We start from the raw sequence: 25765 nt of genomic DNA, 5'->3' as shown, positions 1-25765 counted from the left end.
GCAGTGAGGGAATAGTTGGACTTAATTCACCCAAAATTTATATGCCTTACTTGTTAGTGTAACTTCTATATAAATTGATCACTGTTAATGGGAGTGGGGGAATCTTCCATTCTTTCAGAGCGTGATTACAGTTGCTCAGTATATTGGTAAATCTTGTACAGAATAGGAAGTAATATTTGAAAGTGAATGCTATATAAATAAGTGAGTAGTTGTGCAGCTTCCCACACGCATACAGGCAGATGGCTCCAGCTGTAGCATCATCAATGCAATTTAGCAGAACAGGGGAGCAGGATTTTGGGCTTACTACAAACCAGGTGGTTGGGGCAGTGTACAGGGCTTACCAGACTTTGGGAAGGTTCATAGACACCAGGTGGATCTGTCAAAATGTGCACACATTAGTCATTGCTCGCATGGAGTAGGGATGCAGTAGGGGGAGAGGTAGCAGCAGCATTATGTTTCTATATCATGAAACCTCTTATACCAAGGTTGGCTTCTTGGTTTTGATATGAAACAGGGCTGTTGTTGGTGATGGATTGGATTGAGGTAGCAGAATGATGTGCCATGAAGGGAAAAACTCAATATATACACCTGGTCTATGAAGATGTTTATAAAATACAACCTTTAAATACCTAATAAAATATGTTGATTGGATTCTGTTTTTCCTTCCTCAGTTGGCTGAAAGTAGTCAGAAGAAAGAGAGGCTACAGCAAAGCATTGAGAAATCAAAAATCGGACGCAAAGAGACTGTAAGTTTTTGTTCATTTTTTCATTGAAGAATCTGTGAGGATGTACAATCTGTAGATGTTAACATGTTACAGTTTTATATAAAATCATTGAAAATCTTAACAGAATGGAAAAATATCAGACTTGCTGATGCATAGCTGATTTTGATCTGTGGTGACTAGCAGGTGGGTGTTTCACAGGGTGAGAAATCTTGTGATTGCTTGAGAGCTGCTCTTTGTAAACCTGGATCAGACTGAAAACAAAACAAACTAACCCCCAAACTAAACTAATCGTAGGTACGTGCTGAAATGCCCAGATACTGCTGAATAGTCAAATGAACCCAGCTATCTGTGAATTTAGGTGGTTGTTTAAAATTTGGATCTTGATTTTAATCTGGCTAAATTTAACAAAGATCCTTTCTGTGTTGAAACTGTTGAAAGAGCACAGTCAAACGAAACTTAAAACATGCCACTTCATAGGCATGTTAGGTGGAAATGTCTTTCATACAGTATCCTAAACAGCATTGGGGCAGGTAAATCTAGATTCTTACTGATCAGTAGTATGTTTGAAGTAGATGATGTTCTTTGGAGGGACAGTATAGATCTGAAATATTTGAATTAGTTTTTGTACTTTGGAGATTGCTGCTGCCCTAAAATGATGTGAAACAGAGGTAAGGCTTTTGTTATGGAAAAAATAATTCCATTAAAAAAACTGTCAAGAGAACATTAGTATTGCACAATCAAGTATCTAGGTATCAGAAAATGTGAAAGTTAAGGATTAATGTGTTATGATACAATCTTGACTTACATGACTGCATACTAGTTCTCAAATAACACCATACATTTTTTCTACACTCTACAATATATGTGTATAACTTTGTAATAGATTTTTGTTATTCTCACTAAGTGGTCTACTGTATGGTACCGTTAGTGACATTATAATTTTATGTCACGTCTCTTCTTTAAAATGGACTGTATTTTTCATTTTATTATTATTCATTCAGTACTCTGAGTAATCAATTACTGTAGTGAGAAAGAGACTCTCTCAAAGAGATGCTATATCCACACACGTTAAAGCAGTGGTTCTCAAACTTTTGTACTAGTGACTCCTTTCACATAGCAAGCCTCTCTAGGCAACTCCCCCCTTATCAATTAAACACTTTTAAAAATATATTTAACACCATTATAAATGCTGGAGGTAAAGTGGGGTTTGGGGTGGAGGCTGACAGCCCACGAACCCTCATGTAATAGCCTCATGACCCCCTGAGGGGTCCCAACTCCCAGTTTGAGAACCCCTGCATTAAAGTGTTTAGAATGGAAAAGTGTGGCTCTTCTAATATTATGTGTTTTTATTTTAACTTTCAGCTAGAATTATCTTTCTCATTTACACTAGTCTCAACTATCACAATAAAGTTCAAGTTCAAGTCACAGAGTATTGCATTTAATTCACTATATTTATATTTCTGCCTCACAAGTTAATCTAAACTGGAAACTGACTGTTTCACTGTTGGTATACATGTGCTGGCATGTTTTTGGTTGTTAAATAGTTATCAAGATTACTTATAATAGTGTGTTTACAGTACAGTAAGGGCTCAGTGAAAGCAGTGAAGTACACTAAAGAAACAATTGCTAGTTATTGATTATGAATATCATAATGTGTATAGGTAGTGTGGTGAGGATCTGAGATGTGGTCCCAATCCTTATTTACCCATGTATATAACTAGGAACAAATAACAGTTTGATTACTTACAATAATTTTGATTTGTTTAACCACTTTGCCTTGATCTTGCATTCATTATGCACTGAAGACCCACTTTGAAACAGGGCATTCTGAATGTGCATAAAGTGCAGGATTGGTTTGCCTACCTTAAAATAGTAGGAAATGGAGCACCCAACAGTCTATCTGATAGTTTTGGAGAGTAAAATGATATTTGCATTTTGCATAAATGTAGTGGTGGTGGTGGTGGTCGTGGTGGTGGTAGTAGTAGAAGTATAATCACTGCCTATTTAATTTTATTTCCTGTTGGTTTCTCCCAAAATGCTCTGAACCCAGACAGAACGTGCTGCCCTAACAAAGGAACTTGCTGCTCTCCGGCAGAAAAAAGAGCACCTAATGGCAGAAATAGAGAAATACAAAGAATGTGATCCAGATGTTGTTGAAGAAATCCGTAAGTTGTATATTGTGTAGCTTTAATGTGTTAAAATTTCACAGAAGGAAAAATGATGCTTTTCAACAGCTCATAACTCAGGCACAGCTGAATGGATTTTCATATGGGCACAAAAGGCAGACTTCCCTCTGCCAAATTTCAAGTTGCTGCTGCAAACCAAAGAGTTGTAAAAGCTCTACAAATTCTTCTGACATTTTATTTTATAATCAAGAGTGTTAAGTAACCTAAACACATTGTTACTGGCTTTACTGGTTAACTGAAGTCTTGTTCTGTGAGTGAAATAAGCAGATGTCACTGAACATATATAGGGAACAGACCAATTTGGTAAGCAGGTGTCATTTTTAGTTAATCTCATTTCTGAGTATAATTGCACATGAATGCACTAGTTTTTAATATTTGAAAAACTGGGTGAAGATTATAGATCACAAGTAATTGCAGTTTTTGTTGGCACACTCAGCAGAGAAGTCAAGTTTGAATAAATAGAGAAATTCTTCACAGAAGTGGAGAACCTTAAACTACTGCGGTCTGATTTTTTGTACACATTCAGGGGCTAGAGAACGTTTCACGTCTGCTCCAGTCAATCTGGAGTAGAAACTAATGTGACAAATACTGTGAATCTGAGTGTATAGATGCATACATGGTATTTACACTTCAGACAAATTCAAACAAGTCAAAGTGATATTAATCCTCTCTGAGAACTTGTATCTCTGCCAAGTTTATTTTAAAATGAAGCTGTTTTAATTAACTAAGCAAAAAACCAGTTTTTAAAGCTTGAACGCATGTTTTCTTCCACACTGATATATCCAATGACTGGCTAACTATATTTTGTTCCAGCTTTAGAGGAGGAAAAATAACCAAAAACCGTTTTTCTTTTTGTTTTGAGAGAAGGAAGGAGAATTTTAATCCTGTAAGGAATATCTTTACAAAAATTGTAAGAGCAATTGAAAACAAGGGTTTATAATGGAATAGGTCATTCAGACTTTTAGGTACAGATCTTGCAATCATCTTGTCCATGGGGTTCAACACAGGCATTTCAAAAGATTCAGCACAGGATAGGGGTTCACCTTCATGGGTCCAATTCCAGGATCAGATGTTTAACTAGCACCTGCAACACTCTCTGTTTCAACCCTGAATAATTGTACTTGCCCTGGTATTTAACTGTTTTTGGACAGGAAGGGGAAGGATCATTAGTTTTTTGGTTTTAAATTACTGTTATATTTTAAGAGGAAAAAAATGTTGGAGGGGAGGGATGGAAGAGGAAGATGGGGAATGAAATTAGCGTAAGTAGGTTAGTGCCTAAGCTGGTAAATCTTCATAACAATCTTGTGGAGCTGATATAATGGTTAGGTGAACATGTGATCGGTTTTGTGATGTGGGCAAATGGCTACAGGTGACTAAATGGGGAGCATCACAATTTGCAGTCACTTCTCAGTCACAGAATAAGCAGCAGTTCACTTGGTAGTGTCTTAAAAAGATTACATGGAAGCAGCATTTACCAGAAAAAAGCTAAGGAAATGAGAGATGATGTTTGAGACTACTTTGAGAGAGAGACTAGTTGCATCACTTGTACTGTCCCACTGTTAAACAAAGGAATGGAACAACCTTGATTACTTGGCTTTCCACTAAACAGCTCACTCAGCTCTTTGATGCAGATATTGTTGACTGTTGTTTAAAGGTGATCTGCAAAGGAAAATATAAAATATTGGTTTTGTGCCCTTTTTGCTGTTTCATGCTGTACAAAGTAGACCTGGAAATGTATTTTGGATTTTTAAATTCTTCTTTCTGCTTTTACATTAAAATATCAGGATTTTTCAAGTCTCCTCTTCCCATAGAAAATGTGTCAACAGTCTCATGTATATTAAGAGCTTTGTCATGTCTTCACTATAGCTAGATGTGCTATAACTATGGCGTTGTCTGGATGAGGGAAATTTATTGTTACATACCAGGGCAAACCCATAATGTGGGCACACTGTGCTGTGCAGCTTACACCAGTAAAGTACCAGGACAGATTATATTGATGCAAGTCCTATCTTGCATGTGGTGGATTGATGTAATTTCTCCCTCCCTCCTTTGTAGATCAACTTTACTTGAATGATCAGGATATTAGATTTGTGACACCCCAAAATGTAGGGATACGGAAGAACTTTGAGGCTCTATGGAAGTTTCTAAATACAGTATAGCAGAATAAAAGTCTTGATGTTCCCCTTGACTAGTGTCATGGCTGCAAAGTACACGTGGGAGGGAGCAGGTAACATCAAATGCAGGTAACTTACGAAAATATTGGGGGACAAATACATATTAGATGCAATAATTTAATACAAATATTGATGGTCTCTGAGGGCAGTAAGGAATTGCCTATGTGGGGAGATGATGTGCCTGAGACATCACAACTGTAGATATGTCTACACCGTGACTAGCCTGTGCCAGCTGACTCTGCCTCGTGGTTCTCGGGCTAAGGGGCTGTTTAATTGTGGTGTAGAAGTTCGGACTGGAGCCTGGGCTCTAGGGTCCTGAGAGGTGGGATGGTCTCAGAGCTTGAGCTGCAGCTTGAGCCCAAAAATCTACAGCCTGTTAGCCTGAGTTAGTTGGCGCAAGCCAGACATGGATTTTTAATTGCAGTGTAGACATATCATGAGTGAATGTTTTCGTTTTTGTTTTTGGAGTCCATTGAACTCAAGGGAAATACTCCCACTGACTTCAGTGTTCACTGATCATACCCTAAGCCAGTGTGGTCACTTTCTCCTTGTTAGGGGGACTATTTCCTGTTTGCATTAGCTCTTGTCTGCTTGGGCAATAGAAGAGGTGTAGCTTTGGCTATAAGAGTTATGAGACCAAGAATTAAGGAGTGGGATTTTAAGAAAAAATATCTTTAAAGCTAAGTGTGTGTGTGTGCGCGCGCACGCGCGTGCACGGGCGCATGCTTGAGTGCTCATGCACAATGTGGTATGTGTGAGTACATGACACTGTACATTGCATGTTATGTGTGGGTTGTAGAAATTTTTTGTTACCGGTCCTGACAAAACATGAGAGACATTTTTCAATGACACATTACATATGTACTGATGAGACTTGACAGTCTAACCTTTTCATAAAGGACATAGGGAGCATGTACTAATGGACTTTTTTTTTTTTTTTAAATTAGGCTGACAAAGCTCCTAGACACTTTAAAAAATACACTCCTAGAGAGGGGGATTAGCTTCCCAATAATTTAGTATGTGCTACTGTGTCTCACTATAGAGACAGAGGTGGAACTATTGTATGCATTTGCACAGGGGTTATTTTCAGGCATAAGTTCTTCATTTTTTGAGAAAGCAATGCTAATATAATTCATATACATGGTGGTTTGAACTGCCGATGGCTTGCACTATGTCTTGCTCCATGTCTTTCAAAACCATTCTAACATGCAGTGGATCTTAAGCTAGGAGTTGTGACTCCCAGGTGAATTTCCTAGTAATTGCAAAATTTTCTACAGTATCTAGACTCAAACATTTCTAGCCCTTGTTGTGAAGATAGCATTCTCAATGTAAATAGCTACACTAAATAAGATATTTAATGCATAATTTAAATGACAAATCAAATGTGTACATTGAATCCAGTTATGGTGTGGTGAACTTTAAAAGTATTACAGCATATTTGATATTTTGGCTGAAACAGTGCAAAGAATTCTGGTAAAGCAGAGCATTGGGGTCATGGGTCATGTTCTGCACTCTGAATATGATGGAAGCTTCTTATGAACATCCATTTCTTCCCCAATGCTATCAAACAATTAGATTTTTATTTCTTCAGCGTTTGATAGAGTCTGCTGATAGTTTTGTGGACCCCAACTTGCATAGGCATTCACTTAAGAGCTGTTGTCCTGCTTTCTGTTTCATGATCACTGCCTCTTCCATTAACTTTTTTGATCTCCCTCTCATTGCTATAAATAGTCCCTGATGGCAAAATGCAGAACCTTGTCCAAGACCACTGTCAGTGTTGATCTATGGATGAGTCAGCAATAATTGCTAGGCAATCAAGGCCTAGTCTACATTAAGAGTTTAGGTCGAATTTAGCAATGTTAAAATGAATTAACCCTGCACCCGGCACACAACGAAGTCATTTACTTCGACATAAAGGGCTCTTAAAATCGATTTCTGTACTCCTTCCCGACGAGGGGAGTAGCACTGAAATTGACATCGCCAGGTTGAATGTGGGGTAGTGTGGATGCAATTCGATGGTATTGGCCTCCGGGAGCTATCCCACAATGCACCATTGTGACTGCTCTGGACAGCAATCTGAACTCGGATGCATTGGCCAGGTAGACAGGAAAAGCGCCGCAAACTTTTGAATTTCATTTCCTGTTTGCCCAGCCTGGAGAGCTGATCAGCATAGGTGACCATGCAGAGCTCATCAGCACAGGTAACCATGCAGTCCGAGAATCGAAAAAGAGCTCCAGCATGGACTATATGAGAGGTACTGGATCTGATTGCTGTATAAGGAGGCAATTCCGTGCTAGCAGAACTACGTTCCAAAAGATGAAATGCCAAAACATTTGAAAAAAATCTCTGAGGGCATGCTGGAGTGAGGCCACAATAGGGACTCAATACAGTGCTGCGTGAAAGTTAAGGAGCTCAGACAAGACTTCCAGAAATCCAAAGAAGCAAACGGACGCTCTGGGGCAGAGCCAAAGACATGCCGCTTTTACGCTGAGCTGCATGCAATTCTAGAAGGGGCCGCCCCCACCCTTGACCGTGGATTCTGAGGAGGGGGTATTCACAGCCATGCCTGAGGATTTTGTGGACGGGGAAAATGAGGAGGAGGAGGACGAGCTTGAGGAGAGTACACAGCACACCATTCTCCCCAACAGCCAGAATCTTTTTCTCACCCTGACTGAAATACCCTCCCAAGCCGGTATCCCCGACCATGAAGCCGGAGAAGGGAGCTCTGGTGAGTGTACCTTTGTAAATATAAAACATGGTTTAAAAGCAAGTGTTTTTTAAAGATTAATTTGCCCTGAGGACTTGGGATGCATTCACGGCCAGTACAGCTACTGGAAAAGTCTGTTAACGTGTCTGGGGATGGAGCAGAAATCCTCCAGGGACATCTCCATGAAGCTGTCCTGGAGGTACTCCAAAAGCCTTTGCAGAAGGTTTCTGGGCAGGGCAGCCTTATTCCGTCCTCCATGATAGGACACTTTACCATACCATGCTATTAGCAAGTAATCTGGTATCATTGCATGACAAAGCTTGAAAGCGATGGTCCCGGTGTTTGCTGGCATTCAAGCAACATCCATTCTTTATCTCGCTGTGTTATCCTCAGGAGAGTGATATCGTTCATGGTAACCTGGTTGAAATACGGGAATTTAATTAAGGGGACATTCAGAGGTGGCCATTCCTATTGGGCTGTTTGCCTGTGGCTCAAAAGAAATCCTCCCTGCAGTTAGCCAAGCAGTCGGGGGGGCGGGCATTGGTGCTGAGCTGTTTGCGTTTGGCTAGCAGGGATCTTCCCCGATACCAGCCACGTGGGGAGGGAGGGGTAAAGCGATCATACCAGAGAATTGGATGGGTGGGGGGGTGGTTTCGTTTGGTTTCTGCTGCTGCACGTTAACATGAAAACTGCAGCACTCAACGGGCTTTGCTTGGTATGGGAAAGGAAGGCGCTGCTTTTATGAAGGTTGCAGAAGCCGAAAGAGTATGGCTTATCATGGCCGCATGCAAGCTGAATTCTGTTGCCCGGCCCTGCGTCTGCGATCTCTAACACCAAAGCCGCAGGCACTCAATATTAAGATACAAAATGCGACCTTGTACCGACATCACACGTGCCAAGTAATGTGAATAGTGTTGTTCACTGTGAAAGAGTATACCCATTGTTCTGTAAAATATATCTTCTCTCCCTTTTTTCCCTCCCGCAGCTGCAAATTTTTCAAGCCTCTTTTCTCCATCCCGAAGGCTATTTCAGATAAGGTGGCAAAAAAAAATGCACATGTGCTGAAATGGTCTCTGAGATCATGCAGTTGAACCGCAATGAAAGAGCTCATCTGTATGAGTGGAAGGACACAGTATCACAGTACAGGAAAGCGGCCAATGAACATGAGAACAGGAGGGAGGAACGTGAAGACAGGAGGGATGATCAAGATGAGAGGTGTTGGCAGGAAGATCAGAGGAGGCAGGATGCAACGCTGGGGCTACTGTAGGATCAAACGGACGTGCTCCGGCATCTGGTGGAGCTTCAGGAACGGCAGCAGGATCACAGAGTGCTGCTGCAGCCCCTGTTTAACCGCCCTCCCCTCTGCCCAAGTTCCATAGCCTGCTCACCCAGATGCCCAAGAACGCGGGGCAGGGGTGAGGCTCCGTGCACCCCGCCACTCCACCCCATGGACAGCCCAAGCAACAGAAGGCTGGCATTCAACAAGTTTTGAAGTGGCCTTTTCCTTCCCTCCTCCCACACTCCACCGGGCTACCTTGTCAGTTCTCTCTCTATTTTTATAATTAATTAATAAAGAATACATGGTTTTTAAACAATAGTGACTTTATTTCCTTTGCAAGCAAGCTGTGATCAAAGGGGGGAGGGTGGGTGGCTTACAGGGAATGAGTCAACCAAGGGGGCGGGTTTTCATCAAGGAGAAACAAAGAGAACTGTCACACCATAGCCTGGCCAGTCATGAAACTGGTTTTCAAAGCTTCTCTGATGTGCACTGCTTCCTGGTGTGCTCTTCTAATTGTCCTGGTGTCTTGCTGCACGTAATCAGCGGCCAGGTGATTTGCCTCAACCTCCCACCCCGCCATAAATGTCTCCCCCTTACTCTCACAGAGATTGTGGAGCACACAACAAGCAGCAATAACAATGGGAATATTGGTTTGGCTGAGGTCTGAGCGAGTCAGTAAAGTGCTCCAGCGTCCCTTTAAACGTCCAAATGCACATTCTACCACCATTCTGCACTTGCTCAGCCTATAGTTGAACAGCTCCTGACTACTTTCCAGGCTGCCTGTTTATGGCTTCATGAGCCATGGCATTAAGGGGTAGGCTGGGTCCCCAAGGATAACTATAGGCATTTCAACACCCCCAACGGTTATTTTCTGATCTGGGAAGTAAATCCCTTCCTGCAACCGTTTAAACAGATTAGTGTTCCTGAAGACGCAAGTGTCATGAACCCTTCCCGGCCATCCCACGTTGATGTTGGTGAAACATCCCTTGTGATCCACCAGTGCTCGCAGCACCATTGAAAACCTCTTGTGGTTTATGTACTGGCTGCCCTGGTGCTCCGATGCCAAGATAGGGATATGGGTTCCGTCTGTTGCCCCACCACAGTTAGGGAATCCCATTGCAGCAAAGCCATCCAATATGACCTGCACATGTCCCAGAGTCACTATCTTTGGTAGCAGCAGCTCAGTGATTGCTTTGGCTACCTGCATCACAGCAGCCCTCACAGTAGATTTGCCCACTCCAAATTGATGCCCGACTGACTGGTAGCTGTCTGGCTTTGCAAGCTTCCACAGGGCTATTGCCACTCACTTCTCAACTGTGAGGGCTGCTCTCGTCTTGGTATTCTGGCGCTTCAGGGTAGGGGAAAGCAAGTCACAAAGTTCCATGAAAGTGGCCCTACGCATATGAAAGTTTCGCAATCACTGTGAATCATCCCACAGCTGCAACACTATGCAATCCCACCAGTCTGTGCTTGTTTTCCGGGCCCAGAATTGGTGTTCCATGGAATGAACCTGCCCCATAAGCACCATGATCTCCAAAAGCGCCAGGGCCAGCATTTGAGAGAATTCTGTGTCCATGTCCTCATCACTCTTGTCGCCACACTGCTGCTGCCTCCTCGCCTGGCTTTGCAGGTTCTGGTTCAGCAAAAACTGCACGATAATGCGCGAGATGTTTACAATGTTCATGACTGCTGCATTGAGCTGAGTGGGCCCCCTGCTTGCCGTGGTATGGCGTCTGCACAGGTAACCAGGAAAAAGGGCGTGAAATGGTTGTCTGCCGTTGCTTTCACAGAGGGAGGAAGGGAGAGGGGGGACTGACGACATGTACCTAGAACTACCCGCGACAATGTTTTTTGCCCCATCAGGCTTTGGGATCTCAACCCAGAATTCCAATGGGCGGGGGAGACGGCGGGAACTATGGGATAGCTACCTACAGTGCAACACTCCGGAAGTCAATGCTAGCTTCGGTACTATGGACGCACACCGCCGAATTAATGTGCTTAGTGTGGCCGCATGCACTTGACTTTATACAATCTGTTGCCAAAAATGGAATTCTATAAAATCGGAGTAATTCTGTAGTGTAGACATACCCCAAATTAGCAGTGTGCTGTCCTGTATGCCAAGTGTGTAAGTTCTGCAATGCACTATGACCAGTGGTCTTGAAAGTGGCATTCCTAATAAACGTGAACTCAGAACTTGATTGCATGAGCACGCTTTCATTAGTAGGCATCTTCTTATGTCACACAACTCCCAGGAATAGCCTAAAGAGGCTTCTCCAAGAGAGGTCAAGAATTAGTGTGAGAGGAAGATCTGGCCTATTGTGCTTAGAGGGGGTAAGGGAAATGTTTGTGTAATTTCTCAACAGCAGAGGCCTTGGACCAAGGGAAGTAGAAAATTTTCTATACAAAATTGTTTCTGTCAGTAGGAAGAAATATAGAAGATTAAAGTTCATAGATAATTCTTACTATAGCTACTGTTTTGATATTTAAATGCAACTGTATAGGAAGGGAGACTCGTCAGAATGAATTCCATTTCTGTAACTATAGGGTTCTTATTCACTGAGACCTCCCTGCATGAGCGGTACTAGGAAGCCCACAACTAACAGTGCTTGTTAGCCTGTGAGAATAATTGCACCTGCTGTTGATCCATACAACAGAATTACACTTCATGATGTAAAAGTTACTTTACCCGAAAAATATTTAAGATGTTAGTTATATTTTGCATTACTGGTAACAGTTCTGCAGGCTGATTGTTAAGTATATCCAGGGGCAGCTCTTTTTTTTTTTTTGCCGCCCCAAGCATAGCAGTAAGGGAGCCTTCAGCGGTGGTTCTGCAGAAGGTCCACCGGTCTCGTGGATTTGGTAGCGTTTCTGCGGGTGATCTACTGGTCCCGCGCCTTCGATGTACTTGCCGCTGAAGTCGCGGGAGCAGTGGACCTCCCACAGAAATGCCGCCGAAGGCTCCCTGACTGCAGCCCTCATGATGACTGGCACGCTGCCCCCCGCCCCACCCCCGCCGGCTTGCCGCCCCAGGCATGTGCTTGCTGAGCTGGTGCCTGGGGCCACTGCTGACTATATCCTTGAAAAGTTGCCAGTTTTCTCTGCAATCTCTGATCCTTTCAGTGAAGAAATCCATAAAACATGCCTGCTGAGTTAGTATGGTAGCTCACACCGTCACCAGCTGCTACTTGTTTTGTAAATTTAGCTACTTTGTCGTGGGACACTTGGCATTTCATTATTCTCATGGGCAAGATCTTGAGGTTCCTGTTTTTGGAGATCTTATTTTGTACATAAAAATGTTAAGATAAGCCTTAAGGGTGGCCTGATAAGATAAAGTAGTCAGGGTAAGAAAGGGAATTCAGTACAATTCTTTCTTTGCCACCTTAAGAACTTGAAGAAGGAAAATCAGTATGCAGGTTCTGGATGCTGAGAGTTTTCAGCATTTATTAGTAACATTGCTGGGACTGATTATTGGGTCATTGTTTCTACAGTAACCCGTTAGAGATGAACAATGACTGATTTAAAACAAAAAGTGGCTTGTCCTTTTTTGCTGCTTTATGTCTAAAGAGAGCCTGAAAGTGGCTTTTAAAAAGATCTGTTGGTTTTTTACCATGAAAACATCAAGAATGTCATTGTCAATTCTACTTCTGCTGGAGTGACCTAATGTATGTCTTGGAACATGTACATTATGATTTCACACACCTTAACTGTTTAATCTTTGACAAGATTAGTTTTCTATACAGTGTTACCATTCATAGAAGTTGAATAGACTTTTTAGCAAAACAAAGTTAGAAAGCATGGCTAAAAGTCCTTTCTCATCTTAACTGTTAAACCTTCACTTTCCAGCTCTTGTGATGTCATTTCTCTACTTCTACAATCCAGAAGCAATGCTTAATTTGTGCCAGGGCTGAGCCCTGGCTCCTCTGAGCTTGTCGGTCACAGCTCTGGCATCTCTGGGCTTGCCACATCAGTTATGAAAGTAAAAAATTTGCTTGAGCTCCAGCACCTCTTTCATTACAATTTAAGCGCTTATCAGAAGGTGCTACCTACCAATGTTTCAGCTCCAGCAATGGGAGTGCTAGCAAAGGCAAGGCTCCAGGCAGCTACCAGCTTTTTTTTTAAACTATTTTATTTAGGAAGTTTTATCAGGTTTACAGATCCATGCCATGTAAATATCAGAGACAAAACAATAATTGTTACCACAGTGAGATTTGTTTAGAGAAATATTAATATAGTAAAACAGCAATATAATCATCAGATCTCTCCATTTAACAGAGTGTTACCAGATTACAGAGTCAGAATCTTTATATTACCCATAATATGCTTCTGGTGATATTATTAAAATAAGTAAAATCTCTGCACGTATTTGACAAACCAAGCATGTCTATCAAATGTTAATATGTAAAAGAAATTGGACTGGTGTGTTGTGATTTTTACAGGTGAATGTACTTTTTCTTGGTATTGAATAAATAGTAATTAAATATATGTGCCTATTTATCCTCTAGTTGCTGAGAATGTAATTGGCTACCATCATTTTATGTACTACACTGTCTAACCCTGCTCACAGTGGATCCTATACAATATGCTCTTGTTTAGGCTTGGAGAAAAAGTGTATTTTTGAAATATTTTAGCTAATGTGTTTTAAAACCCTGGTGTTGGCTGGGCAAGTTGTGTATATATATTTTGGCACACACAAGCAAGTATAGATAAGCCCTAGATTCAGATACAACTTTCCCTATCTATGCTAGGGTTTAAAACATGCTAGCTAAAATGGTTTAGTGAACACATTTTAAAAATTAACATTTTATATTAGACTACACAAGCCCTTATTTTGTAGACCTGCTCTGAGCAGAGTTAGGCCATACAGTGCTTAAAATGCTGATGTTGCCAATACATTGTCAGTGCTAGCATTCCCATTGATGGAGCTGCTGAACCAGTGGAAGCAACAATGGAAAATTTTCGGAACAAATGCCAGTGCAGAGAAGAGTATAGTGTCTCTCAGGACAGACATGACCTGAATTTCCAATATAAAAAATAAACAACATACTCTCTCTTTGCCTTCATACATCACAAAGAAGCAAAAAGGGCAAAGTCCAATTCCCCCCCCCCCACCTTTTTAAGCCATCTTTAAGAATTCAGAGCTTTCACCACTACATTTTACTATTATCTAAGTTTCCAGGCTGATACAGCATTTACACCAATGGGGACAAGAAGATTTAACAAACTTTCTTAGAAACTGGTTTGTGTCATAAAAACTCTTTAAAAGCTACTTGCAGTGGAGATGGGTTTTTTAAAAAGTGTGTTAAACTTTATTTTTGCATTTGTTATCCAGAAACGTTATTCTATCTGTCTTATCAAAGACCTCTTAGTATCTTTGAAGTCCTGAGAACCTTTCTGGTTCCCTCTTCTAAGGTACATGATACACAACTGGATTTACCTCACAGGCCACTACCATTCCTATGTGCTTTTTCTCTAAAGAATCATGCACACCTGTGAAATAAGAATATTTACAGGTGAGCGAGATTGCTCCTGAGTAATGCGAAGCATTCTCTCTCAGAGAAGAGGCAGCTGTTCCTGCAGCATTTCCAGCCCATGGACCTAATTCAGATCTCCCACATAGCTATGCAGAGCACTATTGCTGAGCCACCAAGCAGGCTCAACTAGAATATTTTCTTTTAAAATACATTCTTAAAAATACTTTTGACACTTCAAATGGTATCTTTTATGGTCCTTTGTTAATGATTTTTCATTAAACTAGTTTTGGGGCATGGCTGAATCTTAAAAAAGACATATTTGAAAGCCACAGATGAGTATCTTCATTATGGTCAGTGGATTCATAGGAACTGTGTCAATACAAACATCATCTCACTGTTTTGCACTTGTTAAATTATGTGACTGTACACGGTTTTCCTCACTTTCAGGTCAAGCAAACAAAGTTGCCAAGGAAGCAGCCAACAGATGGACTGGTGGGTATGCATTTATAGTGTTCAACGACAATCCTAATTATGGCACTGGAGTGTAGCGAAACTCAACTCGGAGTTCTGCTCAGTGACTTATAGGGCTTTTAAATTATATGTAATTTTTCAGTTAAGATGAGCCTTGATTTTGGAAGTGCAGGGAAATAACTCCCCTAGAAAAATGTACTGTCATGTGGATAGATGTGTGTTTCATGTATATAATTCACAACCTACCAGGTTAATTTTTTTTTAAATGCACAAAAGACTTACTCTCCTAGTAGAAACTTGGTTTGCCAGATTTCAGTCTGGAGCTAATTTCTACAGTTGATATCAGGAGACTTCAATAGCAGGAGTCCTTTAATGTTGTTGATGTGGGTGGCACTGGCATAGAAAATTACATGGCTTATTTTATGAATGTAATCTTAATTTACATTTTTTAATGCATTTTAAATTTACAGTGCTATATAGAGGTTTTGTTGTCGCTGGTGTGTATTCAGATGCAAATATATGTGGCGTGATAAAGTAATTATTCTTGCTTAGAGTATGTAGTTCATTTGCTCAGAGTCACAGATGAAATCTATAAGCTGTTGCAGTTTTGAAGAAGATTACTGCATTATGTTCTTATGGAAATATTTTACCCATTATTTTCCCCTCTCTTTTGCTCTGCAGGTGATTTGTGTTACATATTGCCCTTTTGCAGAGCAAACAATGTGTATTTTTCATTTGAGTTTTAATTGATGGGAATATTGTGTTTTGTAAATTACATTTTTTCAGAATTTGTCCCTGTTCACTGTATAGTAAGTGAATAGCCCAATCTTTTCTAGAAACAGAGAAGTGGTAGGCGATAAATTGTATTCCAGATTTTATAGAAAAAGAAGAATCTTTTAATGGTTATTTCTTCTTGTCGTTTGTATCTTATATTTGAACAGAATTGTTGTTATTACTGCCCCATTGTGAAACAGGAAAAAGTATTTATTTTTAAAGATCAGTTCTGTGTGGGTATTAAGTGTTTCTGAGAGGTGTTTGAGAGATTGTACTTCGCTCTCTAATCTGTAAACCTGCTTCCATATTGTAGCATATCTGTGCTCAAGAGCAATTTTATAATCAAATATCTGCTGGTGAAAACTTGACTTCAAAGATACATAGTCATGGAACAGCTTGATAGATAATTCCCCTTAACCTAAGCAATTGCTAAATTACAGAGGTTAGCATAACAATCAAATCATCAGTTTTATATTAATCTAAGATGTAATGTAAAATATAATTAAAGGATAATGAATAATTATGATAAAATAATCTAATACAAAATAAAACCACTTACTGAAGCTTAAGTATTTTGAAGTTTGATTTTTCCCAAATTTTTCAAACTAAATCCATATTATGCAACCCAAAAAAAAAAAATGTCTTACTTTGCTGAAATTAAAATAATGGCTTTAGCAGCAAGTAGATTTATCATTAATTCTAAAATTAACTAACTTATAGAACACTAGCACCACATTCTTTGATGGTTAAAATACATGTAATAAAGAATTACATAGTTTTGACTCCAGGAGTTTACTTAAAATTCTAAATAGGGAAAAACCTTGGACACTTCTTTGTTACTTTATGACAGTATATGCGTTTTCTGCGTTACAGAATTTTACTGTATTTGTTCACAGCTGTCTTCTGTCAAGCTAGATGATACAACAGACCAGGACTTAGCAGTCAACATGTAGCAGGGCAAATCATGTTCAGGTTCATGTTAGCTAACTTAGGGCTTGTCTACACTGGCACTTTACAGCGCTGCAACTTTCTCACTCAAGGGTGTGACCTCCCCACCCCGCCAAGCGCAGCAAGTTTCAGCGCTGTAAAGTGCTAGTGTAGACAGTGCACCAGCGCTGGGAGCCGTGCCTCTCGTTGAGGTTTGTTTGTGTGTGTTTGTGTGTTTTTACAGCACTTGGAGAGCTCTCTCCCAATGCTGTGCCGTGACTACACAAGCCACGTTAAAGTGCTGCAGTGGCAGCGCTTTAACGTTGCCACTGTAGAGTAGCCCTTATTCAACTGTTCAGTAGTAGTGGGAGAATGTATTCAGTGACTCCAAAAGCCCACTAAACTAGTCCTCTGATTAGTGCCCCACAGTGTACTGGTGGCCTTTTGAAAAGTCACCCAGAATACACTGCCTCTGGAAGCTGCATTGGGAACTGTGAAGTAGCTACCCTCATGGAATTGCAGTTGTAATTTTTTAGAACAGCACATTACAGGTGCATGGCAAAACTTGTGAAGGTTGTTAACATGATTCAGTGTGGATGTACTGAACTTTTACCTTTATACCAGTGCAGTACAGCTGGCTCAGTTACAAGCTAGACTACACCAGTCCTAAAATGAGTGGAGAGCAAGTAAAATTTTGACCTCATCAGAGGCAAGAGACGTTTGGATAATTGAGAGGAGAAAGGATTCTTTATCAGACTGAAACACTTCAGTTTGGTTTTATTACATCTATTTGGCTTCAATTATTAACACTTTAACAAATTAAGCTGTGAGAGTTCACAGAAAATGCACATTCTTTAGGATGTTCAGCAGGTCCTCAGCATAATCAGGGAAGAACAGATTTGATATTGCTAATATTTCTTGGGTGAAAATAATCAGATAGGAATATTTTTTAAAAGCATACACCTTTTCAAGTTTCTGTTCATAAACCATGAAGAAGCTCCCCCAAAATAACTGCATAAACCCAATTTTTCTAATCTGTTAAGTAATATTTTAACTATATAAAATGAAATAGCTACAGAATTTGTAGCTAAGGACATAATAGTGACTAAAAACTCATTTTGAGTATAATTTTTATGCACACATTTTTACCAACCCTATTTGCCTCATTAGCATTTGTAGCAGTGCTCAGTTAATTGATTCCTCTTTCCCCTCTTAGCCCTACCTAGTAAATTATATTCAGAAGCTTTGCAGCTCTGTGCTTTTTTGGATGTTTCCAGAGATTGTGAAGCGTTTACGGTAGTGAGGAATCTAGTGCCCCCACTCTGCTTGTGAACTGAAACATTTTCACTCTGTTCACAGATAATATCTTCGCAATAAAATCTTGGGCCAAACGGAAATTTGGATTTGAAGAGAACAGAATTGACAAAAGTTTTGGGATTCCAGAAGACTTTGACTATATTGATTAATGTGATACTGACACAAATGTACATATCTTATTTAATATTGCTCAGCTGACATTTGTCTGTGTTGCTTTTCAAAACCAAACCAACATAAACACTCCTTGTATTAGTTGCGCTTTTCATTAATGTTAATAAAATGTAAACAATACATTGTCAGTTTTGTTTCCCCCTCCCACATTACTTCCAGAACTCAAAATCACTCAGTGCCAGAGTGAGACAGCCCAAGTATTAAGGAAGGCTGTGCAGGATAGTTGTCATAAGGTCCTGGTCTTCATGCTTCTGGTTGCTTGTTATAAGAACCAGGAGGAGCCCAATCAAGAGGAAGCCAAAATCTCCAAGAAGTTCCCATCTAGGCATGTTCAGCAGTTTGACTCTGCTGAAGAGTCTGTGGAATGGGAATAACATTGAGGACTTGGAAGTAAGAAGGTTTCCACTGATCTGGATGAGAACAAACCATCAGTCAACCAATACATGTCCACCTGACCTTGTTGACGCTTCAGTCACATACTCTGTAGAAGACTTAGTCCAGCATCCCAAAGTGTGAATCAGGATAATTAAGTCGCAGAGGGTAGACAGGTTGATCTGGATAATGACACCATCATAAGAAATAATGACCAAAACTGCTAATCATCCCAGAGGTAGAGAAGGTGGACAACATTCGGGGGCTGATTGTGGGAAATAAGTAGGAGGAAGGGTGGAACTGGTAAGGGACAATGAATAGTCCTTGAGACAAACAGATTGGGGAGTAGACTTGCTTCCTGAAATGTGACGGGCACAAGCTGTTGAAAAGACTTGAGAGGAAGCAGCACGTGAAATATCGAACAACCCATGAGCTTGGTGATAGACCACTGGATGCATCATTGCTTGGCCACAAAAAAAGGATTGATCCCAGACCATCAGATGTGCTACTGATTGTAAGGTCATGTGTTTCCATGATGGTTACCCTCATGAGTCAAGTGTATTAATATCTTGGTGCAGCATCAGCTGTAGGGGATGCCTCACATGCCCCATAGGAGCCAATGCAACACGTTGAGAGTGAGTGAAGTAGCCAATTTCAGAATGGCTTTTTCAGAGACCTCAGCATCAAATATAAAATAAAAGAATGAGAGGCAGGGGTGGAAAGCTTAAGGAAATACAAACAACTATTTTTGTCATTCCCTTCCTTTCTATTTTGTGTAGCTTTCCCTGGGTACTGGGAGAACAGTCTCCTTGCCAACACCTAAATAAACTTTGTGAACCATATGTTTCTGTATATGCCATTCTGATGGCTTTTACTACAAGTCTCATAGCGATTTTTGCTTTGGCAGACTAATACATTGTTAGCACTTTGTTTGTTCTTCCATCTGTCTACATGGATCTAAATTCAGGCCTTACCTACATCTACTTCTCACTACTTGTAGCAAGTGTCCATGGTGTTAAGGTAACTTTCAATTAACTGCAGCATCTGTGTCCTTTCCTCTGTCACCCCTTCTTTTTTTGTCTGAATGTGTGAGAGCATTATTGGTAAGCCTGAATATCTCTTTAGTAACTCACTTCAGAAATCTTGTTTGATCAGTATCCAGGAGTGTGGGAGTCATCTGAAAATCTCTCTCTGGGATAGGACTTCATGATTTTCCACTTCTAGCCCCCTGGCAATGGCATCCTGCACCCTAAGGCAATATGCAGGAAGCAGCAAGCCCAAAATGGTGTTTCACATTGTTACTGTCTTGTAAAGCAACATGCCACATGAGTATCTAGACATATGAATCTCAGTTTCAGGATGCTGAAAGATATCTGTGATTGAACTGGTACCCTGATGGGCAGCACTACAATTTAACTCTTGGAAATTATTGGGAGTTTGCCACAGAGATCATGAGCCAAGTTTTCAGAAGATAGGTTCTGCCTGCTACAAGCAAACAGTGTGAGAATTAGGCCAACGTGCCTTCTTTGTCTCCACCTTGGTTAACTTGCCAACTTTAGCAAGAGTTCTACTGGAAAAGTGATGTTAATCTGGGTACTTGCTCAGAAGCCAGTCTGTGGCGATCTGTCCAGTCAATGTTCCCAAACAGCCAAGAGTATCTGAGAACTGAAAGATTTAAGACATGTACCTGGGTATTGGGCAACTTTGTCTAAAATGATGTGTAGGGCCCTATCAAATTAACCATCCATTTTTGTCAATTTCATGGTCATAGGATTTTTAAAATTGTAAATGTCATGATTTCAGCTATTTAAATCTGAAATTTCATGGTGTTGTAATTGTAGGGGTCCTGACCTAAAAAGGAGTTGTGGGGAGGGCGCAAGGTTATTGTATGGGGGGATGTGGTACAGCTACCCTTACTTCTGCGCTGGTGCTGATGGCAGCTCTGCCTTCAGAGCTGAGCAGCTGAAGACTGGTGGCCGCTGGCCAGGATCTCAGCTCTGGACAGCACCTGGACCAGACATGATCCACACCTACTGGCTAAAGAAACTAACAGCAGTGCATGAACGCCTAGCAGCACAGATGAACCAGCTGCTGGCAGCAAGCTCCCACCCAAACTGGCTAACACAAGGAAGGACAGTGCTGATCATGAAAGACCCCTGCAAGGGAATAAAACCATCCAACTACCGGCCAATAACCTGCCTCCCCACAACATGGAAAATCCTATCAGGTATCCTAGCCGCCAAGCTACAGGACCATATGGGCCAGTACATGAGCACAGCTCAGAAGGGCCTTGGGAACAACACCAGAGGCTCAAAACACCAGTTGCTCATAGATAGAGCAGTCACCCAAGACTCAAGGTCTAGACAGACCAATCTGAGCACAGCCTGGATTGATTACAGGAAAGCCTACGACTCAATGCCGCACATGTGGATCTGTGAATGCCTGCTGCTATACAAAGTCAATAGGATACTAAGGACCTTCCTCAAGAACTCAGTGGGACTATGGAAGACAACACTGGAAATCAACTCAAGGCAGCTTGCACAAGTGGCCATCAAGTGCGGCATATACCAAGGTGATGCACTGTCTCCACTGCTGTTCTGTATAGGCTTAAACCCCCTCAGCCAGATAATTACAAGGACTGGATACGGGTATGGGTTTAGGAATGGAACTACCATCAGCCACCTCCTCTACATGGATGACATCAAGCTGTATGCTAAGAATGAACGAGACATCGACTCGCTAATCCACCTGACGCGGATTTACAGTGAGGATATCGGGATGTCATTCGGACTGGAGAAGTGTGGCCGGATGGTAGTGAAGAGAGGGAAGGTAGTCAAGACTGATGGGGTGGAACTACCAGCGGGCCACATAGCAGACATACAGACCAACTACAAGTACCTTGGTGTCCCACAGTCACATGGAAACCACGATGAGGAGGCAAGGAAGTCAGCAACATCCAAGTATCATCAAAGGATAAGACAGGTCCTGAAGAGCCAGCTCAGTGGGAAAAACAAGATCCACGCCATTAACAGATACGCCCTGCTGGTTATCAGATACCCTGCCGGTATAGTGAGCTGGCCAAAGGAGGACATGGAGGCTGCCGATGTGAAGACCCGGAAGCTCCTCACAATGCATGGAGGTTTCCACCCCAAATCCAACACCCAGAGACTGTATACCAGCCGGAAAGAAGGTGGGCAGGGCTTGGTGAGCGTCAAAGCCACTGTCCTGGATGAAACCCGAAGCATCCAGGAGTACATCAGTAAGACGGCCCCCAAAGATGAGCTGCTGAGAGAATGCTTGAGGCAGCAGCAGACATGGGAGGAAGACCAAGCAGAAGAAGTGCCATGGCAAGACAAGATCCTGCATGGGATGTACCATCGACAGATAGCTGAGGTGGCTGACATTGGGAAATCCTACCAGAGGCTGGAAAGGGCTGGACTAAAAGACAGCACTGAGGCACTGATCATAGCAGCACAGGAACAGGCACTGAGCACCAGATCCATTGAAGCAGGGTTCTACCACACTGGAGAGGACCCAAGGTGCAGACTGTGCAGAGAGGCCTCAGAGACAGTCCAACACATAGTGGCAGGATGTAAGATGCAGGCAGGAACAGCATACACTGAACGGCACAACCAAGTGGCTGGCATTGTGTACAGGAACATCTGCACAGCATATGGGCTAGATCCTCCCAAGACCAGATGGGAGATTCCACAGAACGTTGTGGAGGGCTAAGATTCTGTGGGACTTCCAGATCCAGATGGACAAGCAGGTACTGGCCAATCAACCAGACATCGTGGTCATAGATAAGGACCAGAAGACAGCGATGGTGATAGATATAGCAGTGCCAAGTGACAGCAACATCAGGAAGAAGGAATATGAGAAGCTGGAGAAGTACCAGGGCCTGAAAGAGGAACTAGAGAGGATGTGGAAAGTGAAGGCCAAAGTGGTCCCAGTGATGGTAGGAGCACTCGGGGCTGTGACTCCTAAACTGGGTGAGTGGCTCCAACAGATCCCAGGAACAACATCAGAGCTCTCTGTCCAGAAGAGTGCAGTGCTAGGAACAGCTAAGATACTGTGAAGAACCCTCAAACTCCCAGGCCTCTGGTAGAGGACCCGAGTTTGAGGAAGACACATACCACCCATAGGGGTGAGAGGTTTTTTTTAATATATATATTATATATCTTAATTGGATTGGAACCTTTTTTTCTTCCTATAGGTGACCTTGCTGGCTGAGCATACCCTGGCCTAAGGACAATATGTATACAGTCACTGATACAGGAGATATAGAAACTGCAGTGTCAAAGAACTCTCTTGTTGACTTATTGGTGCTGCAGCCTTTCCCAGAGAGGGTTACTACCCTTTCCTGAAGATACCATGGAGAAATGCTTAATAGAGCTGGAGGTGGCAGACTTGTCTGATCCATGTGGTAACCCTCAGAACTCTGAAAGCTTCCTGTTGCCATGGACCCCAGGGTGGTGGTGACATGGTTAGGACACAACTCCTCTGTGTCTGGCTCTTTCAAATCCTCCTCTGAAGTGTAGCTGGTTTGAGAATTAAATTAAATTAAATCTGAACCTGAAGAGTAATTTGTCTCTATTAACTCCATGAACCCCACTTGTAGCCTATAGGCCTTGTGGCAAGCCTAATCCTGCAGGAGGTCTGGGCCTTGGGGGGCAGAGGACACCTTTTTTCTTCCTCTCTCTCTCTCTTCCATAGCCATTTATGGTACCAGATATAGCTGCACTGTGAATGACCCCATACTGTCATGTAATAAACCCAGTGCAGTGCATCAGTGAAGCAACAGTGAATGCTGGGGTCCCTCCATTTGCTCCTTCAAACATGATGGTTAATGGGGCTATGCAGCGCAAAGTGAGGCGCAAAAGGTTCAGTGTCCACTTATGCCCAAGTGCAGGTGTTTAAAATTCCAGGGGTAGATTCTAATTTTTGTGGACATCCCTTCACACATCCTTCCTGGCAAGTGCAACAATAATTGGGTGTTCCTTATATCCCAGTTGCACCTTTGATAGAAAATAGGGAGCACAGTTAACATTTGCACATGTTTCTGCAGCACAAAATAATGACCTAGAGGCACAAATCTTTTAACCGTTTTTTCCAAGTCAGTGGTAAGTCTCCCAAACACATATCAATAACCCTTGCAGCAGGTTAAGCAAGTGCCCTGTTGTGCCACAGCCTGAGCCAAAAACTTACTGGCATCTCCCCAGAACTCTGAGTATTAATCAGAGAAAATGTCAGCATTGCTTGAAACAAACAGTGTGATGTCAGTGATGGGGCCCTGTAGTTGAAACTCTGATTGGACTCTGTTTTGAGGGAGGACCAACTTGAATCAAAGGATGATCCAGTTCCTTTTCTATGTATTTCTGAGCAGGTTACCCACAGAGGAGCATAGTGGGACTAAGTCAACTGTTAGTCCCATTCGAGGATTAGTAGTTTATACTCTCTAGAGTCTGATGAGCTTGCAAACGTGGTTTTCGGACTTGGTGTGTCACTTCCCTAGAGGGAGGATCTGATCTCTCATGCAAGTATCTTGACAATTGAACCTAGGGACAAGCATCATTTTCGTAGTCTGGACATGGGCTCTCGTGCTTGGTTTTTCAATTGTTATGTGATATGACATACAGTGAATGTCACTGTATCAGCACTTTTTGCTTAAAATGTTAAATTGAGGCATCTATCTGAATATTCTTTGAAGACCAGACTTTTGAGTGCCCTTATATAGATTTCTCATTTTGTTTCCTCTTTTATTAGCTATATGATCATGTTTATTCTCAAATCTTCCTTAACAAAGAAGCTCTGGCTAGAAATGTATTAAATTAAAAATATAAAGACTTTTTTTGGTTGTAGTTATTCTTTAATAGTCTGGTATTTTTGGGAGCTAAAATTGGGGTTCAACAAAGTTCTCAATCAGTTTGAGAAGTTAAGTAATACAGGAGTTCTTGTACATGAGTGAAAAATGGATCTATAAAAAATGTATAATAAGCAAAAATGCATTTTCTGTTATGTCCATTTGCAGTTTCCTTGCAGCATTCTAGTTCACATAACACTTGTGTGTATTTCCTGTGTAATTTAGAAATGCTGTTAACTAACAGTTTAAAAAAGAAAAAAAAAAAGCAGTTATGTGTAATGCCCAGTTGTACATCTGCCCCTAAGGTCTCTGGCAATTGTTTTGGTCATTATGTGTGTGTTTTTAAATTCTCCCTGTTGCTGTGTGGAAAACTTGGACAAACTGGGCAAAACCAACTACAGCAAAACACTGAAATTAATTTGAATCCAAGTGTAGTCAAAAGCACAAAGTAAAAAAATCTGGGAAAAATTGTTCAGTTATTGTAACTTTGTGTGATAAGCGACAAGACTGGGAAATTTTCAGACAGAAGTGTGATTTCTAAATTGACAATGTCACCTAAATCTGGCGATTAATTAAAGTTAAAAATGGAGGAGAACATTTTTCTCCATTAGCTTAAAATTGAAAAGATTGGATTTTATTATTAATGTAATTAGTAGGTAAAACTTTTCCTATTAATTACATTGGGCCAAATTCAGCCTTGGTATAAGGCAAGGACAGTTGACTTGATTGGAGTTGCAATTGCTCTCTCCAGGCTTGGATATAGGCCCATAAGTGTCATGCTATCGATCATGACTAAATGATGCGAAAACAAAATGATGACACACAGTTTGTGTCTACAGGGCTTTGAGTGATTCTCCTTTTTCTTGGGTTTTGCCTTGTGCTGTGGGACACTGAGAGATTAAGAGCTATTTTTCTTACCTACTCTTTAATGAATTTATCTTAGAGGTGACATCCTTACTGGAGAAATGTCAACATTTGATGTAAGACTGTTCTCTGCTGCTAAACCTAAGTGGTGTCACAGTTGTTTGTCATAATTCCAATTAAGAGCACTTATCTGCCACATGAATGATGGCTCAAAAGATCTGTGTTTATTGAGGCAGTGCTTCCCAAACTGAGAGCCATGGCTCCCTTGGGAGTCACAGGGGGCTCAGAGGGAAGCTATGAGTGTCTAGGGACAAGAATTAATTGATATTAACTTTTTTCCTAATTAAGAAACTATTAAATTAGGCCTAGAAATCATTGACATCTTGTCCTGCTGCTGCTGCACCCAGGATTGGAAGCCTCTCTGTGCCCTCTACTTCTGCACAGAGCCCTCAGCAGAGAGGCTT

At 41.5% G+C, this 25765-nt stretch overlaps 1 protein-coding gene across 1 annotated transcript in view; it reads left to right on the top strand.

The window, feature by feature from the left end:
- Window positions 1–18319, top strand: part of MND1 (meiotic nuclear divisions 1) — a 46743-nt gene extending 28424 nt beyond the window's left edge. The window contains exons 5-8 of the mRNA XM_030565203.1: window positions 672–746; window positions 2776–2890; window positions 14990–15034; window positions 18074–18319. Of these exons, the coding sequence (XP_030421063.1) occupies window positions 672–746; window positions 2776–2890; window positions 14990–15034; window positions 18074–18180 (342 nt within the window). The 3' untranslated portion in view covers window positions 18181–18319. The remainder of the gene's footprint in view (window positions 1–671; window positions 747–2775; window positions 2891–14989; window positions 15035–18073) is intronic.
- Window positions 18320–25765: the final 7446 nt, after the last annotated feature.

This window comes from Gopherus evgoodei, chromosome 5 (assembly GCF_007399415.2).
Source record: "Gopherus evgoodei ecotype Sinaloan lineage chromosome 5, rGopEvg1_v1.p, whole genome shotgun sequence".
Taxonomy (NCBI): Eukaryota; Metazoa; Chordata; order Testudines; family Testudinidae; genus Gopherus; species Gopherus evgoodei.
The sequence above is the reverse complement of the archived record's forward strand: the minus strand, read 5'-3'. Positions and strand labels throughout refer to the sequence as shown.